The 18,943-nt window shown below is 47.0% G+C and overlaps 1 protein-coding gene across 1 annotated transcript in view; it reads right to left on the bottom strand.

The window, feature by feature from the left end:
* The window catches only part of PIWIL2 (piwi like RNA-mediated gene silencing 2), a 727,256-nt gene that overhangs the window by 509,757 nt on the left and 198,556 nt on the right, over positions 1–18,943 (bottom strand). The window contains exon 8 of the mRNA XM_082255773.1: positions 7,328–7,441. Coding sequence (XP_082111899.1) covers positions 7,328–7,441 — 114 coding nt within the window. The remainder of the gene's footprint in view (positions 1–7,327; positions 7,442–18,943) is intronic.

Below are 18,943 nucleotides of genomic sequence, written 5' to 3'. Positions count from 1 at the left end.
AGTCACAGGATATGACATCAGCCTATATAGAATGTGAAAGGTCACACTGCCTGTGTAGCTACATAGAGCTACAAAAAAATGGCTGCCAATGCAAAGTCTATGGGAAACACAGGGAAAATGGCTGCATGATTGCAAGTTAATGGGGTGAAATTCTCAGATGCCCACACTAAACATGGCAGCCTCCATGGCATGCCATGCGGTTAGGGAACCCCAAATCGGAGGCCACAGAGAATCTACAACAAACCGCAATAAGGGCAGCACCCCCCCCCCCCCCAGACCACTAAGGGATATGGGAGGGTTGCATTTACTCACCATAAGATGGACATTGTGGGCTCCGCTCCAGACAGACCACCTCCCACCCAGAGTGGGGATGACACCAGCCGAGAGGTACGCTGTGACTCAGGGCGTTCCAGGTCGTTGCGTCCACGCGAAACATCCACCCGCAGGCTCATCACCATTCAAAACCGGGCTCTGTCACGGCGAGGCCTAGTGCGGGACTACAACGTGCTCACGCTCGTAGGCCAAGCTGGGAGACCTTAAGGATCGAGATTATCCATTTCGAAACTTCAGCCGGCTATCGCTTGCAGTTCACCAGGAGGAACCCCCTGAACACTAACTAGCAGAAGTGAGTAAAGAAAATAAAACTAAATATTCTTTAAAAGAATAAAAAAAAAAACTGAGACCGAAGTCCCAGCAGGAAACCTAGGTCCTACTCCTTCACTAGGCAGAAACAAACTAGTATGCTGGGGCAGGGTGTGCAGGGTTATGCCTATAGGGACAGCCCCCATAGGCATGGTAAACTTTTTTCCTGCCTAGTACTACTCCTGTAGGGTGCAGCATAACCCAATGGTATAAGAAGCATAAGAGCTGCGTCTGTCAATGGACAGGACAATTTTTTTTCTTTTAAACATATATTTTTTCATCATTATCCTGTTATTATGATCATTTTCTTTAATTCTCTATTATTATCAATACATCTATATATATTTATTTTTCATTATCATTCTAGTTTAATTTCTTATTAACATTGTTTATTTTAAATGTTATTAATATATTACAATATTGGCTGTTTGCCGTGGGTTAGTGGTATTCATATCGCTCTACTTGAGTGATAGCAGTGGAGCCCACGTCAGAGGACATCGATCCCTTCAAATATACAATTTGTGTTTCGGCTGTCCCCTTCCTTTCTTGTTCATATAAATAATCCCAGACTGGTCTGTCCCGATACCTGACCCGGCGAGGAGCAGACAAGCGAAACATGATGTAATGGTGACGGGACTTGAATCTGGATTGATTTCCATCGACAAACCACTTTGTGATCTCAGAGCCTGCCTCCTGGGCGCGGTGACCGACCTGATCACCAACCGCCCCTGCCTGTCAGTTTGGGATTCACGCTGCCCTGTATCACACCAGCAAACACTGCTCATGACATCTGCAATCTACAGCTACACAGCAGCTTATTGCATGGATCTACCAACAGCCATCCATCCCTTTATGTGCTCCATACTGCTGTCGGGAAAGTAGACAGGCTTTGCCTGATCGTCATTCTGTTTTATCTAGATGTGTAAGGCTCACCCATTATTTCAACCCTTCCTATTGTGATGGAATACATTTTATGACTTATCTACATATTACTGTGGAACAATACTTTGTTTTAGACAATGTAATCCATCACTATGAAGCCAACCTAAGCGCTCATAGTTCCCTTCTGCTTACATATCCCATTTTCCAATCCAGGAGATTTCACAAGAGCTGCTGTGGACTTATTGGCTTTAAACTCACCAAGGTGTTTTTTTCTGTTCCAGGCGCCTGATTTCTTCTGTGTTGCATTTCTAGTCAAATCCTTGCCTCTACAGGTCAGGGTTGTTTGGATACCAAAAGAGGAACCTACGCAATAGTAGGTGGGTGATCATAATGTTATGGTAGGAAATCATAATGTAATGGTTGATCGATGTATATGGATGGGAATAAGTATAGTCTAGAAACGCCTTACCATATCTTGCGTAATAACGGGATTTTTTGTTTCTCACCTTAAAATCCCTTTTCTCTAAGTTCATTGACGTACATAGTAGGTAAAAGGTTTTTCGTAGCACCACCTACAGGAGTAGGACACTAGGCAGCAAAAAAACCTTGAAGATGTCAAACTTTCAGCACTATAGTAATAATAGCTGTCTCTATATTGCAGCTGCTCCCACCCTATATGAATCCTAAACCAGGATACAAAAGAATTAAATAAATATATATAGGCATAGCACTACAATGCACCTTACTCTCACTAATGAAATTATATATCGGTCTGAAATTATAATACACCCTCCTCTCATCAAGCTGCCACTGTGTACAAATGTGTAATATCTGCGTGATAAAAAATGCAGTGAAGACTATTTGGAAACACTTTAAACGCAACCTCTATCCAACATAAAAAAAAAAATCACTAAATGTGCTGGTGTTGCATAAAAATCCCTACAAATGTAAAAAAAAAAACTAGATTTTTGTACTTACCGTAAAATACTTTTCTCTGAAGTTCATCGACATACACAGCTCCATCTCTTCTTAGACCATTGCGTTATGCTCCTCCAATCAGGAATAAGCAATAGGCAGGAAAAAGCTTTACCACGCCTATAGGGGCTGTCCCAGCAGGCATAACCGCACACACTCTACCTCAGCAGCCAGTTTCGATGCAAGCAGTGTTTAGAAGACAAAACAACCCCATTCACTTAGAAGCAGAGGGGCGGGTGCTGCGTCTGTCGTTGAACTTCAGAGAAAAGGATTTTATGGTAAGTACAAAAATCCAGTTTTCTCTATCGTTCATCGAGAGACGCAGATCCATATCTTCTTAGACCCTTGGGATGTCCCAAAGCAGTATTAATGAGGGGTGGGAAGATGACGCAAAGAAGAATGTAACTCCTCAAAGGCTAAACATAGCCAACCAGGTAAAATGGAGCTCAACCAGGAACAACTGGAGCTCAACTAGTAAAAACATACACCCTCAAAGAGAATAAAAAAAAGATTCTCTTTAAACAGCTGCCTGCAAAACCTTGTGGTCAAAAGAAGCATCCGAAGATGCCAACACATCAACTTTGTAGAATGTTGTGAACGTATGCACAGACGACCAAGTCGCCGCTTTGCAAGTTCGCCATCAGGCGTCAGTGATGCAAAAAGCCCAAAAGACACTCAGCGCATTAGTAGAATGTGCCGTCACTGGGAAAAGAGGAACCTGACCCTTCAGTGAATAAGTCGGAAAAACCGTCTGCCTGATCCACCTGGAAATGTTCGCCGCAGACGCAGTCAAACCCTTACGAGGACCCACAGTAAGGACAAAAAGAGCATCCGACTTCCTAAAAGACTCAGTAACCACCAGGTAAACTCTGATTGCTCTAACCACAACCAAAGAATGCAAGGCAATTTCCTTAGGATGCTTAGGCTTGGGATAGAGTGAAGGCAGCCCGATGTCTTCATTCAACTGAAAATCAGAAGCCACTTTTGGTAGAAAGATTGATTTGGTCGGAGTACCACTTTATCTCTGTGGACCACCAGATTAGGCGAACGGCAGGACAAAGCCACCAATTTAGAGTGCAGAAGTGATAGCCACCAACAAGGCAACCTTCTGAGACAATGAAAGCAGAGAAATCTCCCATTTGTTCTCAAAAGTAGGCTTTTGAAGAACAGATAATACCAGATTTAGATCCCACGGAGGCAGCGGGGACCGCCGCGGAGGAGCCATATGGCGCGCTCCCTGAATAAAGGTACAAATTAAGGCATGTGTAGCTAACGAGCATTGAAAATATATCGCTATGGCCGACACTTTAACTTTGACAGTGCCCAAAGCCAACCGCTGTTCAACCCCTTTCTACTGAAAGACCAAAACCCTAGCAACCGAAAGTAAGCGAGGGTGCACCTTTAGCGATTCGCATCATGAAATGTACGATTTCCACGTACGATGATCTATCTTTTTGGAAGTAGACTTCCTAGCCTTCAGGACCGTAAGAATCAGAGTAAGCAAGACATCTAGCTTAGTTTCAACCCCTGACTTTCAACAGCCATAACGTTAAAGCCAGCGACTGTGGAGGAGGATGGAAGTTTGGACCCAGAGACAGCAGATCTTACCTGAGAGGAAGTTTCCAAGGAGCATCGGCGACCAACCTTACTAGGTCTGCGTACCAAGACCGACAAGGCCAATCTGGAGAAACCAGAATGACTTCCACTTCTACTCTGCATAGAAGCCTCAGCGGAGGGAACGCATAGATCAGCCGATATCGACCCCCAAGGAGCCACCAGTGCGTCTGTGACGTCGGCCAGAGGATCTCGAGATCTGGCTATAAACCTCTGCACCTTCATGTTGAGGCGAGAAGCTAAAAGATCGACCTTGGGTGTCCCTCACCTGAAACATAGGAGATGAGACCCCCTCCAGGTGTAGGGACCACTTCCCTGGCCACCAAGACACTCTTGGTGCCCCCTTTGTGACTGATTGTAAGCTACAGCCGTGGCATTGTCCGAACCGGACAATCTTGCAGACGAGACGTCCAGTGGCTCAAACAAAGCTTTATTGCTCTGAGCTCCAAAACATTTATCGGTAGTTTGGACTCTTCTACTGTCCAGCTTCCCTGGGCAAAGAACCTCCCCAGCACCCTACCCCAGCCCGACATGCTGGCGTCCATGGTTACCACCGTCCAAAAGAATGGAAAGAAGGACTTGCCCTGCCATTAGAGCTGGAGAGTGAAGCCACCATAACAGTGTAGCTCTGTTGTTGCAGCTAAACCAAATCAAATTGTCAAAAGACTTTGGATCCATGTTGCATTTGACCAGAAACTCTTGTTGCAAAGGTCTGGTATGGAAACGAGCAAATGGAACAGCCTCAAAGGTCAATACCAACAGACCCAACCAACGGCCGCATGCAAGTTCGCAGAAAAGACAGATCGTTTGCCAGCAAAAACCGGATCGCCCCCTGCAACCTTGCACCTTGTCTAGGGGAAGAAAGACCCTCGCCAAGGCTAACTCGAGTCAGGCCCAGATAAGCCAGTCTCATGGAAGGTATCAGGTTGGATTTCTTGAAATTGATAGTCCACTCGAACTCCTGCAGGGAGCCGACAGTGATCATCAGGTCGCCCATTAGGGCTGAATGAGAGTCTGCTCTCAATAGAAGATACTCCAGTATTGCAATACCCCATTGGCGAAACAATGCCAACACCGGGGCCAGTACTTTGGTAAACACCCTGGCAGCGGAGGCCAGACTAAAGGGTAAGGCCACAAATTGATAATGCTCCTCTGCTACGGCAAAGCGTAGAAACCGCTGGTGGCCAGCTTATATAGGGATGTGTAGATATGCTTCCTTGATATCCATTGAGGCCAAAAAGCCTCCCTGGTGTAGAGACGCCACTATCGTTTGAATGGATTTCATGCAAAACCTCTGTACCCGCACAAAGCAGTTCAGAGCCTTGAAATCAAGAATTGGACAAACTTTGTCCTCTTTTCTGGGCACAGTAAACAGGTTTGAATAAAACCCTTGAAAGCGTTCATGAGAGATGAACTGGTACAATCAATGCGGTATACCCAATGCCAATGCAATACAAGCAGATAGAGTGGGCGAGTAAAACCTAAAGGGGAACCCAAAAAACGTTACCAGACCGCTCACGAGACTGCCAGCACTATCTTGTGAAAGTAAAATGTTTATTAACAGGAAAGGACAAGCCAGCTTGTCATAGATAGATTTTACATAAAGATTTTACATTATAGAAATTACATGTCGTTCGCCTGTTCAGAATTGTGGACTACAGGAAAATGGCCACCCCATGTATTCCTATGGGGAACCAACAAAAAATGGTTGCCCATGCAATTCAATGGGAAAAGAAAAAGCATAAATCTACAGCAAAATGGCAGCCCCCACAGCGTGCCATTTGGTCTCCTGGACCCCATGAAGGGAGCATCAGAGGGGACCTAGGAAAGAACACCAGTACAAGGCCACCCCCGAGAAAAAAATGACCACGGCTCGTAATTCTTTTTTTTTTTTTTTTTCACTCAGGGCGCTCCAGGTCAATCGCGTCCCAGAGAGACTCGTCCACTCGCAGACTTGTCCACATCCATTGGGGCTCTGTCGTGGTGAGGCCTAGTTCTGGACTATAACCTGCTCATGCTCACTGGCCAGGCTGGGAGACCGTAAGGATCTAGAATATTCAGTCCAAAACCACAGCCTGCTGTTGCTTGTAGTTCTCCAGGAACTAACTAATGAAAACATTAAAAAAAGAAAAAAAAAAAAAAAAAACAAAAAAACAAATTTCCCTATTATAGCTAAGACCAAAGTCACAGCAGGGAACTAGGACTAAATCCCAAACTAGGCAGAAACAAAACTAGGTGCTGTAGCGGAGTGTGTGGGGTTATCCCTGCAGGGACAGCCCACATTAGGAGTGGTAAAGTTTTTTCATGTCTAGTGCCTATTCCTGATTGGAGGAGCACAACTCAATGTTTTAAGAAGATACGGAGCTGGGTCCGTAGATGACCGATAGAGAAAAAAAAAATGAGATCCCATCAATGAAGTGCTAATGTTCACCAAATCAGAAAAATTCAGTGTACTATAAAACACCTCCCAACAAAGGATAAAAGCAATAGATCAATTGCAACAGTCTTTATATGATATTTAGTGAGAAGTCCTTATAAAGTTCTCATAAATAAAAGTGCTGTATCCACTCTGTGTGAGGTGTGCCACACATGCTCCCCCCTGCAGGATCGCACTAACCAGGGATCCTTGACCACTTAAAAGCGATATCAAACAGCACTTTGTTGATAACACTACAAAATGGCTATTCACTGTTCTCCATGCTCTTGTTTAGAGAGGTTGTAAAGCCCAGAAAAGAAAAAAAAAACCTGAATGACAAAGGCATAACGAGCAAGTATGCATCGCATACTAGCTCATTATGAAATACTTACCTTAGAATGAAGCTCCCGCAGCACCGCCTGCTCACTGGTGACATGGTCGACATGTTCAGCCATCTTCCTTCCAGGTTTGTGTCCTCCGGCATCAAGTAGGAGCCACTGTTCACGGCACAGGGCTCTAAAGGAATGGCACGGGCGAGATGTCACTGGCTGCATGTAAAGTAAACATCTCCTAAGCGGTGCATGTTTAGGAGCTATTTCCACTACCTGGAGGTAAGCCTCATAATAGGCTTACCTATAGGTACACGTTACAGAGGAAGCTTTACTTCCTTTTTAACTCCTTTCTCCTCAGCAGCAAAAAAAAACTCGGCGCCTCTTATGGGCAGTCCTATATAGGTATAAACCCCCTATGGGTAGTCCACTCTAGGTATACAACACATTATGTACAATATTAACTTACATGATGTCAAGCACAGAGTCATTTCTGATAATCTTGTGGGTAATGTCCGCTATAAGAAAAAGGCCGCCGTCCGTCTTGCGTATGCTAGCTGCATATCCTGGCCACACCTGCAGTCTACAAATAACTATACATTATAAAGGAACAAAAAAGCCAATACTTAGCAGAAGTCAGTCAAGCTTTATAGATGGGTGTACATAGCAGAATCTTACTAATAGAGGACAACTTAGTAAAATATATCTTAGATATACATTTGAAAAAAAAAAATAGGATTTTTGTACTCACCGTAAAATCCTTATCTCAGACTTCATTGATAGAGACAGCTCCATATTCTTTGCCATAGGGTTATGCTGCCCTCTATAGGAATAGGACTAGGCAGACAACACAAAAGCTTGGCTACGCCCCGTTGGCCATCCTCAGTTGGCACAATCCCCCTCTCTGCTTAGAGATAATCAGTTTAGTAACAAGCAGTAACAGAAGCTTAAAACGCCTTGGAGGGGTGGGTGCTGTGTCTGTCAATGAACTCAGAGAAAAGGCTTTTACAGCGAGTACACAAATACTATCTTCTCTTCTGTTCATTGACAGACACAGCTCCATGTTCTTTACCATAGGGACGTCCCAAAGCAGTGCCAAACATGAGGGGTGGAAACAACAAACCCAAGGCTCAACACAAGCCAATCCAGGCAATAGTAGCTCAACTAGAACAGGAGCCCAACCTGAAACACACCCTCAAATGGGGAAAAACAGACCCTCTAAATCGCAGTCTGCAAAACATTGCGGGCAAAGCAGGCAACCACAGGTGTAAAACTTTTAAAAAAGTACGCACCGATGACCAAGTGGACGCTATGCACACCTGTGCCACCAACGCCTATGACGGAAGCCCAAGAAGTATTAAGTGCCAGAGTACAATGTGCTATCACAGGGAAAGGGTTGAACCCGACCCTTAAGCGAATAAGCCTGAGTCACTGTCTGTCTGATATATCTGGAAATAGTAGCAGAGAAAGCAGGAAGCCCCTTCCGCGGCCCGCCCGTAATCACAAAGAGCGAATCTGACCTCGGAAGGAGTCGGTGACTGCCAAACAGACCCAAAAAGCTTGAACAACATCCAGAGTATGCAAGGCAAATTTCCTGAGATGAGCCAGCCTGGGACACAAGAACGGCAGCACAATGTCCTAATTCAAATAGAAATCAGAGACAACCTTTGGGAGGAACGACGACCATGGTCACAGGACCACCTTATCCCTGTAAACCACCAGATAAAGAGAATGACAAGACAAAGCCGCCATCTCCGACACGCTGTGAGCAGAAGTGACAGAGACCAAAAAAGCCACCTTTGTGATGGTGTAAGTAAAGGGATCCCCCATATGTCTTCAAGGGGAGGTTTTTGAAGAACAAACAGAACCAGGTTTAAATCGAATGGTGGCAGAGGAGAACGTACAGGTAGAGTAAAATGACGAACCACTTAAAAGGCATGTACGCACCAATGAATGGGAAGCCAAAGGTCTGAAAAAAGACTGCCAAGATAGACACTTGGCCCTTCACGGCGCTCAAGGCAGTTTCTGATCAACACCTCGTTGGAGAAAGGCCAGAACCTAATCCACTGAAAAGGAAAGACGATGGACTCCTCAAACCTCACACCAGGAAATATACGCCTTCTATGTTCGATGATAAAGCTTTCGAGATGTATATTTCCTGGCCTTCAACATGGTCGCAATCACTGAGCCAGACAAGCCCCTGTCTTTCAGCACCTGGCTCTCAACAGTCAGACCGTCAAAGAGGACATTGGCGACAAGTCGCAGCAGGCCGATGTACCAAAAGCAGCAAAGCCAGTCCGGAGCCACCAGAATAGCCGGAATCGATTTAGCCTCGAATCCTGCGTAGAAGTCGCAGAAGATGGAGCAGAGGAAAGGCATAAATCAGATGATACCAGCTCCATGGAGCCACAAGAGCATCAGTTGTGTCTGCCAGAGGATCTCGTGACCTGGCCAAGAACCTCGGGATCTTTCTGATGAGCCGAGATGTCAAAAAATCCACCTCGGGGGTGTCCCACCACAGACAAATCTGATTATACACATCCAGGTAAAGGGACCATTCCCCCTAGTCAAAAGCCTGACGTCTGAGGTTATCTGCCTGCCAATTTTCCAAGCCGGAAATGTGCACGGTGGAGAGGACCGGAACGAACCAATCTGCCCACTGGAGAATGCAGGACACCTTCAGAACTGCTAACACTCTTCGTGCCACCCTGGTGATTCACATAAGCCATGGCCGTGGCACTGTCCAACTGAATATGCAAAAGCCTGATCACTCGAAGTTCCAAGACATGGATGGGAAATCTGGACTCTTCCAACGATCAACAGCCCTGGTCCAAGATCAGCCCCAGAACCACTCCCCACCTGAACAGGCTGGCATCTGTCGTGACCACTGTCCAGTAAAAGAGAAAAGACTTACCCTGTAGCAAGGTTGGGGAAAGCAGCCACCACACCAGAGTGGCCCGACTCAGGAAAAAATCAATATGTCCAGCGACTTGGGACACTTGTCCCATTTGACCATTTTCTCCTATTGAGGGAGTCTCGTGTAGAACTGTGCAAACAGAACCACCTAGAAGGTGGACACCATTGGGCCCAACACTCACATGCACGCCCGAAGAGACGACCATGTGTGGGCTAGAAACAGTTGAATCTCAGAATGCAACTTCTTTAGCTTTTCCAAAGGAAGGAACACTTCTGCTAGAGCTGAATCCAGAGTCGGCCCGAGATAATTCAATCTCCTGGTCGAAGACAGGTCAGACTTCCGTAAATTCAGAAGCCATGCGATCTCCCGCAAAGTCTGGAGAGTAATTTCCACATCGGCTGTCAGAACCGACAGAGATTCTGCTAACAAGAGGAGGTCGTTCAGGTCCCCCAGCACAGCAATCCCGCGCTGACGCAGCAACGCTAGGACCAGGGACAACACTTTTGTGAAGAACTGAGGAGCAGAGGCTAGACCAAAGGGAAACGCCACAAACTGATAGTGCTTCTCACAGCGAAGAGGAGGAAACGCTGATGTCATGTGCAAATTGTAATGTGCCAGTAGGCATCTTTGACATCTAAAGAAGCAAGGGAACCCTCTTTATGCAGGGACGCCACCACCGTCCGAAAGCACTCCATCCTAAATTATTGCACCCGCCCAAAACGGTTCAGGGCCTGAGGTCCAGAATCGGACGAACTTGCCCTCCTTACTGGGAACCATGACAGGGTATGATTAAAACCCCCAAAAACATTCCAACGCCGGAACCAGGATAATCACGCCCTGGGCCAAAAAGTCCTGCCCTGCCCAGAGCTTGCAGCCGATCTGGGGACAGGTGCACATTGGAAGGAAGGAACATTTCCGGAGGAAAAGAACAGAATTCTATCTTGGTACCGGATACAATCATCTCGTGGACCCACTGATCGCTGACCTGGGAGGTCCACGGCGCTGGAACCTACGAGGACGTTCCCACGCAACAGATATAGATAGGGGCAAACCTTCATGCCTGAGGGGCCTTGTCAGCAGGTCTGGAAAAGCCTGGCCTCTGATTGCCAGACCAAGGCTGCTAGAAACCACCCAAAGAGGATATGAGGGGCTTGGAAACTTTTTCTGAAGTCCCTGAGGGACGAAAAAAACTTCTTGTGGGCTGAAAATGAAGTCCCATGCCACCAGCGAGGAACCTTCCCCATTCCAAACTGTAGAAGGAAGGTACTCCTACCCCCTGTCAGACTCCTAATGATTTCATTCAGGGTAGTCCCGAACAGGCGCTCGCCCTGAAAAGGCAAATCAGTCAGGGCCTTCTTGGAGGCTTCGTCCGCAGACCAACACTTCAGCCACAAAATACGCCTAAGCACCACTGCCGAGACAGATCGCTTCAAAACTCTCGGGACCGCATCCAAAGATGCATCGCAGACGAACTGAAGACCCTAGACCAACCGATCTGTCAGTTCTCCATAGGCGGGGGGAAACTGGCCGCCCCCCATGGCCAGATGCAAAAGCATCACCCACACTGTTCATGTCTGAGACACGAGAGCGGAGGCCAAATTAGGCCACCAAAAGCACCAGCCATAGCAAACATATAACAGGCCTTAGATATTCTGCCTGCCTGGCAGCCCGATTCCTAAAAGCCGGGGATTCTACAATCGGAAACATGGTTGCCTTAGTCAACATAGAAATAGGGGAACCCACCGCCGGTGGGACCGTTTACTTCCTCAGAAACAACTCCTCAAAGGGATACCGGACAGCAAAGCGTATTGGGATCATCAAGGGCCGTATTGGAGGCACCCAGAACCTATAGACACAATTGTCAAAATAATCTGAGTAAGAGAACACCATAACCACACAGGACAGCTTGTGGGTGACAAACGGAACAGATATGCCCGCAGCAGCCTCAGCTGCATCCTCCAAAATAAATGCCTCCTGCACTGACTCAATCAGTGCAAATACCAGTGCCTTTTTGTGCGCTGCAGCAGGCATGGAAGAATCATCCTCACTGTTTGACTGGTCAGGGAAATATGGGATCAGAACCCCGGTAGGGTGGTCCGATCTGCAATGACTGAACCAGAAGCAGGATCTGGCTAGACAGAAGAGTGCGGGGGGGGGGGGGGGGCGCATTTGCGCTAATCCAATGCCCAATGCCATCCTTACCCCTCCTGGGGTCGGCGGCTCAAGCCCCCCGTGGGCACACTTTCAAGAACCCTAAAGGGTCCGTCTGCCACATATGAGGGAAGATCCGCAGACAGCCTACCCCCTACAGTGTCACTATGAAAAGCAGATGCCCCACAGCACCATGGCAGCTAAACCTGGTTGGGACCCCCAACACCCACCCCACCCCCCCCACCAGAAGGTGCCGGCCTAGTAGACTGCAAAGCCTCATCCTAAATTTTTCAGCTACATGGCCCGGTTGACTGCAGCCTATAGTTTTGCTGTACGGCTGCGGGAGCGCAATCCGCGGGGAGCTCACCACCACCAGCCAGAGGAGCGAAGGGGAGACTGATGTCCTGGGGTACAATGGTGGCGTTAGCTGCCGTAACTGAACCCTTCCAGCTATTAGGCCACAAAGCCGTGGCCTAAATTTTTGGCCTGCCCGACCGCATGGTACTCAGGCCCGCAGATACTGGTACACCCCCCAGCTGTGCCAAGGGAATCCAAAAAAGGTCACCAACCTTATAGCAGGCCCACCCAGGGCAACGGGGACAGCGTGCCCGCAGGTACCAAGGCGAGGGGCAACCACAGCCTGGGCATTAGCCACATCACCCCCCCCCATGAACACAGCAAGCAAGCCAGCTCAATGCCACCCAGGGAGGGGGAAGGGGGGACAGGGCAGAACCCCATAGGGACCAACCACCCCAGGGTGTACCTGCGCCCCACAAAACATCCGTGGAAGGAAAGGAGGAGGCCTTTACCAATCCAGCGAAGCGTGCAGTTAACACTCCAAAGACAGGAACCTCTTCGCCACCAAAGTGGGGGAGCTGTCAGCCTGAAGAAAAGCGGACACTCAGGCTGAGACCCGATCATATGGGACCTTGTGACACGTTTAACTCGCGGGCACAGTCCCTGTTCAGTGGGGCTATATTGCGGCCGACTGAGCGTGGAGCTACGGATTGCACGCGTTCGCTGGCCAGGCTGAGGGGACCACTGGACCTGCAATAGTCAAGCCTGTCACTTGCTAGAAGATCTCCAAAGGGGAAAAAAAAAAAAAAAAAAAAACAGGAAGAACTCCAAAAAGCAAACAGCAAAAAATAGACAAAAATGTCAGGGCCTAGGTCCTACTCCTGAACTAGGCAAAAAAAAAAAAAAAATGGGAATTCCTAAGCAGAGAAGGGGGGTTATGCCAGCTGAGGATGGCCCATGGGACGAAGCCAAGCTTTTACATTTTCCGCCTGGTCCCACTCCTGTAGAGGGCAGCATAACCCTATAGTAAAGAATATGGAGCCGTCTCTGTCAATGATCGAAAGAGAAATATAGGCTTAATGCAAAATAGGATTTCGGACTAACCAGCAAAACCCATATCTTTGAGAACAGTATGGGACACAGGCTTTTTACAAGAACTATGGCCAACACTTTTTTCACCTTAGATTCTCTTCTGGATCACAGGATCACCCAGATAACTGACCGACAGCTGGCTTCTGCCTCTCAGCTCACCGCTGGGAGCCTGAAAAAGCAGTTCCCACCCCGCCAGGGGTGAGTGCTCCAGTGAATGCCGGAGGGGCAGAGCTGAGAGTGGAGATTAAAAGTCATCATTCTCTGCTCAGTGAGGACCAAGTACTGAGGGGTCAGGTGATCGCTCTATTGCTAGTCTTAAAACCGGTGGGGGAAAGTTGCAGCATCAGAACAATAAAGCAACCACATAGCCGAGTATGTTTTTGTTTTTATCACCCAATCTTCTTCTTTAAACATTATGAGTGGGTTATATGAATCTACATTAAATACCAGAAAAGGAAGCTGCAAGGACAACCCCACCCCAACAAAGCCCCCTCCCATTCCCAAACAAACCTCAATTTTTTTAAAAGCAGAGGTAAGGGACCACTATTCTGTACTGTACTCCAAAAAGTGGATTTTACTGGTAAGTCAAAAATCCTATTTTACTAATGGTACAGTACATGACACTAGCTTTTTATCATTATGACTGGGATGTCAAAAAGCAGTTCTACTGACGGTGGGCAAACAAAGCCAACAGACCCACAAACTGGTCTAGAAGGCTTAACAGACTCAGAGAGCAGCTTGTAACATCAGATACCCTAATATGGCACCAGGAGACATGAACATCCGTCTGGTTAAACTTAAAAAAAAGAAAAAAAAAAAAAAAACACACATGAATATAAGCCCAGGTGGCGACTTGCAAATCTGAAAAATAGCTGCGTGATGCTGAAAGGCCAACGCAAAAGTGACAGATCTGGCACCGTGTGCTTCCCCCCGCGGATAATTTCAAGAAGAACCAACAAGGAATCCGATTGCCCAAAAGAGGAAGTAGGTTGGAGGTAAACTCTCACAGAGTGCATGTTAAGACAGTGGAGAGGAATTTCCTTAGGATGTTTTGGAGCAGGAAGTAAAGACAATGTCTTGGTTAAGGCAAAAAGTAAACAGAGACCACCTTTGTGAGGAAGGAGTCCTTAGGCTTTAAAACAACCTTGTCCTTGTGCAACACTAAGGGTGCGTTTACACTGTACACAGTTAAACTGAACGGTGTCCCAAGTTAAATAGTTTGTGTCTGGGAAGACTTGTTTATTGCCCAGTGTAAGTGCACTTACCTCAATACCCTCTGCCAACCAGACCACAGTAATCCTATTTCTTTTCTGAGGCACGTTATCCACACACAAGCAACTGTACTGCATCACAAGTAAACAGTACCCAGGACCATCTCTTCCAAGTGGTCCCAGACAGGATGTTCTCCTAACTGTTCCCAGGCATGGGTCAGAGCACTCTAGCTATAACTTGACCAGGTGGGTGAACCGTTCCCAAGCTTGATTAATACAGTCAGGGTGAGTGTACTCTAAGAAATGCTCTATACCAGATTAGGCAACTGGCAAATAGACGAGGGAGCCACACTGAGGTTCTGCGGGAACACATGGGGAACGAATCGGCAGAACTGTGTGCTATGCGCCCTTAATAAAGCCCTTAACTAAGGAGTGAGAGGTTATCGGTCTAAAAAACAGAACCACCAAAGCAAACATTTGTACTTGCGTGGTACTTAAAACCTAGATGCTGATTCACACCAGGTTGGAGAAAAGAGAACTATCCAATGGAGTACTTTCTAGGATGAATATTGCTTCACTAGCACCAACTGAAAAAGGCCTTCCAGGTGTGATGGTAGGATTTATGAAAAGTTATTCCCTCAGAACCATGCCTTCAACAGCCATGTTATTAACACCAGTGACTGAAATGGTTAGAGTATTGGCTCTTGGGACACAAAGCCTGTCCAATCTGGATCTGTCAAAGAACCACGTACTCCTAAACTAATTCAGTGCAATGAGAATGACCAAAATGTCTTCCATTTGGATCCCTCAAGAAAAATCTGAAGGGGCAATAAGGTGTAAAGATGGCATCCAAATCCATCATGTTAGTCTGGCCTCAGAGAAACACATTGGGTAGTAAAAGGTAAAAAGTATGTCCCACATTGCCAGAATGTTGCGTTTCAATGGTGTGGAGTGAGACTGGGTGTACAGCACTGCCTAAGGGAACAGATATGAGATTGAAGGGAAAGAAGTTGGTCCTGAAGCAGAAAGACTGAATAGGGCCATGTCTAACATCAACAAACTGTTATGCAGATTGCAAACCGCAAGCGTGGAAAAATGGCAAAGTGTAGGTAGGCATCCAGGATATTTACTGAGGCCATAAAATCTCCCAGGAGAGGGGAGGCAATGACTGCCCTAGCAGGTTTTGCACCTCAACTTCTGCACATGTAGAAACAAGTTAAGAGTCCTAAGATTCAGAATAGGCAGGACACTCCATTGTTCTATTTGGTAGAAACCTTGTAAAAATTTCTTCTGTAGGTACAGGGATAATAATGAGACAAGAAAGGCAAGCAGATCCACCAACCAAAACAGAGAAGGAGACAAGTTTGACAGCATAATGTGGAAAGGAAGTAAAGTGTGAAATTCCGGGTTGTAGCCCCTGGAAGTGACATTCTATACCTAAGCATCTCAAGTTTTCGGTTTTCTTGAACCAAAAAGCCAACAGACGTTCCCCACTTTTAGAAATGGGGAGCCAAATTACTGGGAAGAGACCTTGGAACCAGTCCTGGCTGGTTTGTAGACCTAGATCTTCTTCAAAGTATATTCCAAGTTTTAAATTTCTCATTATAAGACTTGGAGGGATGAAAAGAATCTTTCCTACCCCCAGCAGTACTTCCAGTAAAGGCAAGAGCCTTCTTTTTCTTGGAGGAGGGGAGTACTCCCCCCTGTAAACTTGTTGTACTTATCCAAAGAGGGCCAAAACAGAGTTTCACATTCAAACGGTAAACACACAAGGTGTTCCTTGCTTGGGAGCTCAGCTAACCAGCATTTAGGCTGTTCTCCTGCAGAGGGCGCCATTACCCACTAGTGAAGGCTAACTGAACAGGCGGCATTTGTCAGAGGACGGAAGAAAAAAAGAGGGATTTCCTAAAGGACTCTTTGGGCCAACCGGAAAGCCCCGATCACCTGAACCACATCCAGAGAGTGCAAGCAATGTCTTTGGAATGCTTAGGCTTAGGACAGAGTGAAGGAAAAGCAATGTCTTCATTTAAATGGAAATCAGACACCACCGCAGGCAGAAAAGACGGATTAGGTCGGAGAACCACTTTATCTCTGAACGACCAAATAAGGCGAATGACAGGAAAGCGCAACCAACTCAGACACTCTGCGAGCAGTATTAATAGCCAACAAAAGGCAACCTTCTGATATAACTAAGGCAGAGATATGTCCCTAATATTCTCTCAAAAAACAAAAATATGATTTTTGTAAGATCTTACCGTAAAATCTTTTTTCAGAAGGGCGGGTAAGATCGTACAAAAATCTTATTTTCTCTATCGTCCGTTGACAGACGCAGCCTCATCTCCATGAGCTGACTGGGATGTCCCAAAGCAGTGTAGGTATGAGGGAAGAGAAAAACGCAACCAGACAGTAACAAACTCCAAAAGGCAAAACTTTGCCAACTGGGCAACATGCAGCTCAACCAAACAACAGGAGCACACTCAGAAAAAAGATCCCAAAGAGAAGTACAAACATTCTCTTCTGAAACAGCAGCCTGCAAAACCTTGCGGCCAAGAGAGGCATCCAAAGATGCCAATAAACCCAAATTTGGTAAAGGGGTGTACAGACGACCAAGTCGCTGCCTTACAAACTTGTACAACAGAGGCCTGATGGCGAAAAGCCCAAGAGGCACTCAGCGCTCTAGTAGAATGTGCCTTCACAGGGAGAGGAGGTATCTGACCCTTGATTGAAAAGGCCTGAACCACCGTCTGCCTGATCCATCTTGAAATGGTCACAGCAGACGGAGCCAAACCTTTACGAGGACTGTCTGGAAGGACAAAGAGTGTCTGACTTCCTGAAGGACTCGGTAACCGTCAGATAAACTCTCATCGCCCGCAACACATCCAGAGAGTGCAAGGCAACTTCTTTGTGATGTTTAGGCTTAGGAAATAAGGAAGGCAACACAACGTCTTCATTCAGGTGAGAATCCAACACCACCTTAGGACGAAAAGACTGGTTAGGTCGGAGGAAGACTTTATCCCTGTGGACAAAGCCGCCAGCTTAGAGACTCTGTGGGCAGAAGTGATAGCCACTAGGAAGGCAACCTTCTGCGACAAAGAAAGCAGAGAAATCTCCCTAATATTCACAAAAGGAAGCTTTTGAAGAACAGACAAACCAGATCAAGATCCGACGGAACAATAGGCCTGAGGACGAACCCCCTGAACGAAGGTGAAAATCAAACTATGAGTAGCCAACGGACGTTGGAAGTAAATAGTAAAGGCCGACACCTTGATATTCCCCAACGCCAAGCGCTGCTCAACCCCTTTTTGCAAAAAGGCCAGAACCTTAGCTATCGAAAAAGAGTGAGGGTGCAGCTGCACGGAATCACACCATGAAATGTACATTTTCCACGTACAATGATAGATCTTCCTAGAGGTGGATTTCCTGCTCTTCAGAAGGGTAGGAATCACCGAATTTAGAGAGACCTCTATCCCTCAACACCTTGCTTTTAACAGCCAAGATGTTAAAGCAGGATAGAAGATTGGTCCTTGAGAGAGAAGATCTTCCCGCAGAGCAAGATTCCATTGAGGATCCACAATGATTTTTACCAGTTCTAAAGTATCAACTCCCCCTGATCCAACACCTGATGACTCAGGTAATCCACATGCCAATTCTGCACACCCGGGATGTGGACCGCAGAAAGAGCTGGAACATAGTGTTCCGTCCATACCAGAATCGTGGCCACCTCCTTGGCCGCCAGGGCACTCTTGGTACCCCCTTGATGATGTAAGCCACGGCTGTGGCATTGTCCAACTGGACCCAAACCGGAGAGCCGGGTAGCCGACTCGCCCAGTGAAGCAGGCAGTGCTTGATTTTTCACCACTCCAGGATATTGATCGGCAAGGAAGACTCTTCTGTCACCCAAGTTCCCGGGGCACAGAGCTTCTCCAGCACTCCACCACAGCCTGGCAGTCTGGCGTCCGTGGTGACCACCGTCCAAAACATCGGCAGGAAGGACTTGCCCTGGCATAGGAAAGGCGATTGGAGCCACCAAGAGAGAGCCGACTTTGCGAGATGGCTCAACCGAATCTTCTGGTCCAATGACCGAGGATCTCTTCCATTTTGACAGAATGTCTTTAGGCAGCTGTCTCGTGTGAGACTGAGCAAAACAGGACCACTTTGAAGGTCGAGACCATCAGACCCAGGGCACTCATGCAAGCCCGCAAGGAGGACTGATCGGCCTCCATCGGCAACCTGACTGCCCCTTGCAACTTCTGAAGCTTGTCCAAGGGAAGAAAGACCCTCGCCAGAGCAGAGTCGAGGATCAGCCACAGATCGGTGACTTGCACAAACAGAATCAGGGCAGATTTGGTGACATTGATCGTCCACCCGAATTCCTGAAGGGTCCCAATGGTGATGGAGACATTGTCCAGCAGATCCT

Source organism: Pelophylax lessonae (genome assembly GCF_965119305.1).
Source record: "Pelophylax lessonae genome assembly, chromosome: 4".
Lineage (NCBI taxonomy): Eukaryota > Metazoa > Chordata > Amphibia > Anura > Ranidae > Pelophylax > Pelophylax lessonae.
The sequence above is the reverse complement of the archived record's forward strand: the minus strand, read 5'-3'. Positions and strand labels throughout refer to the sequence as shown.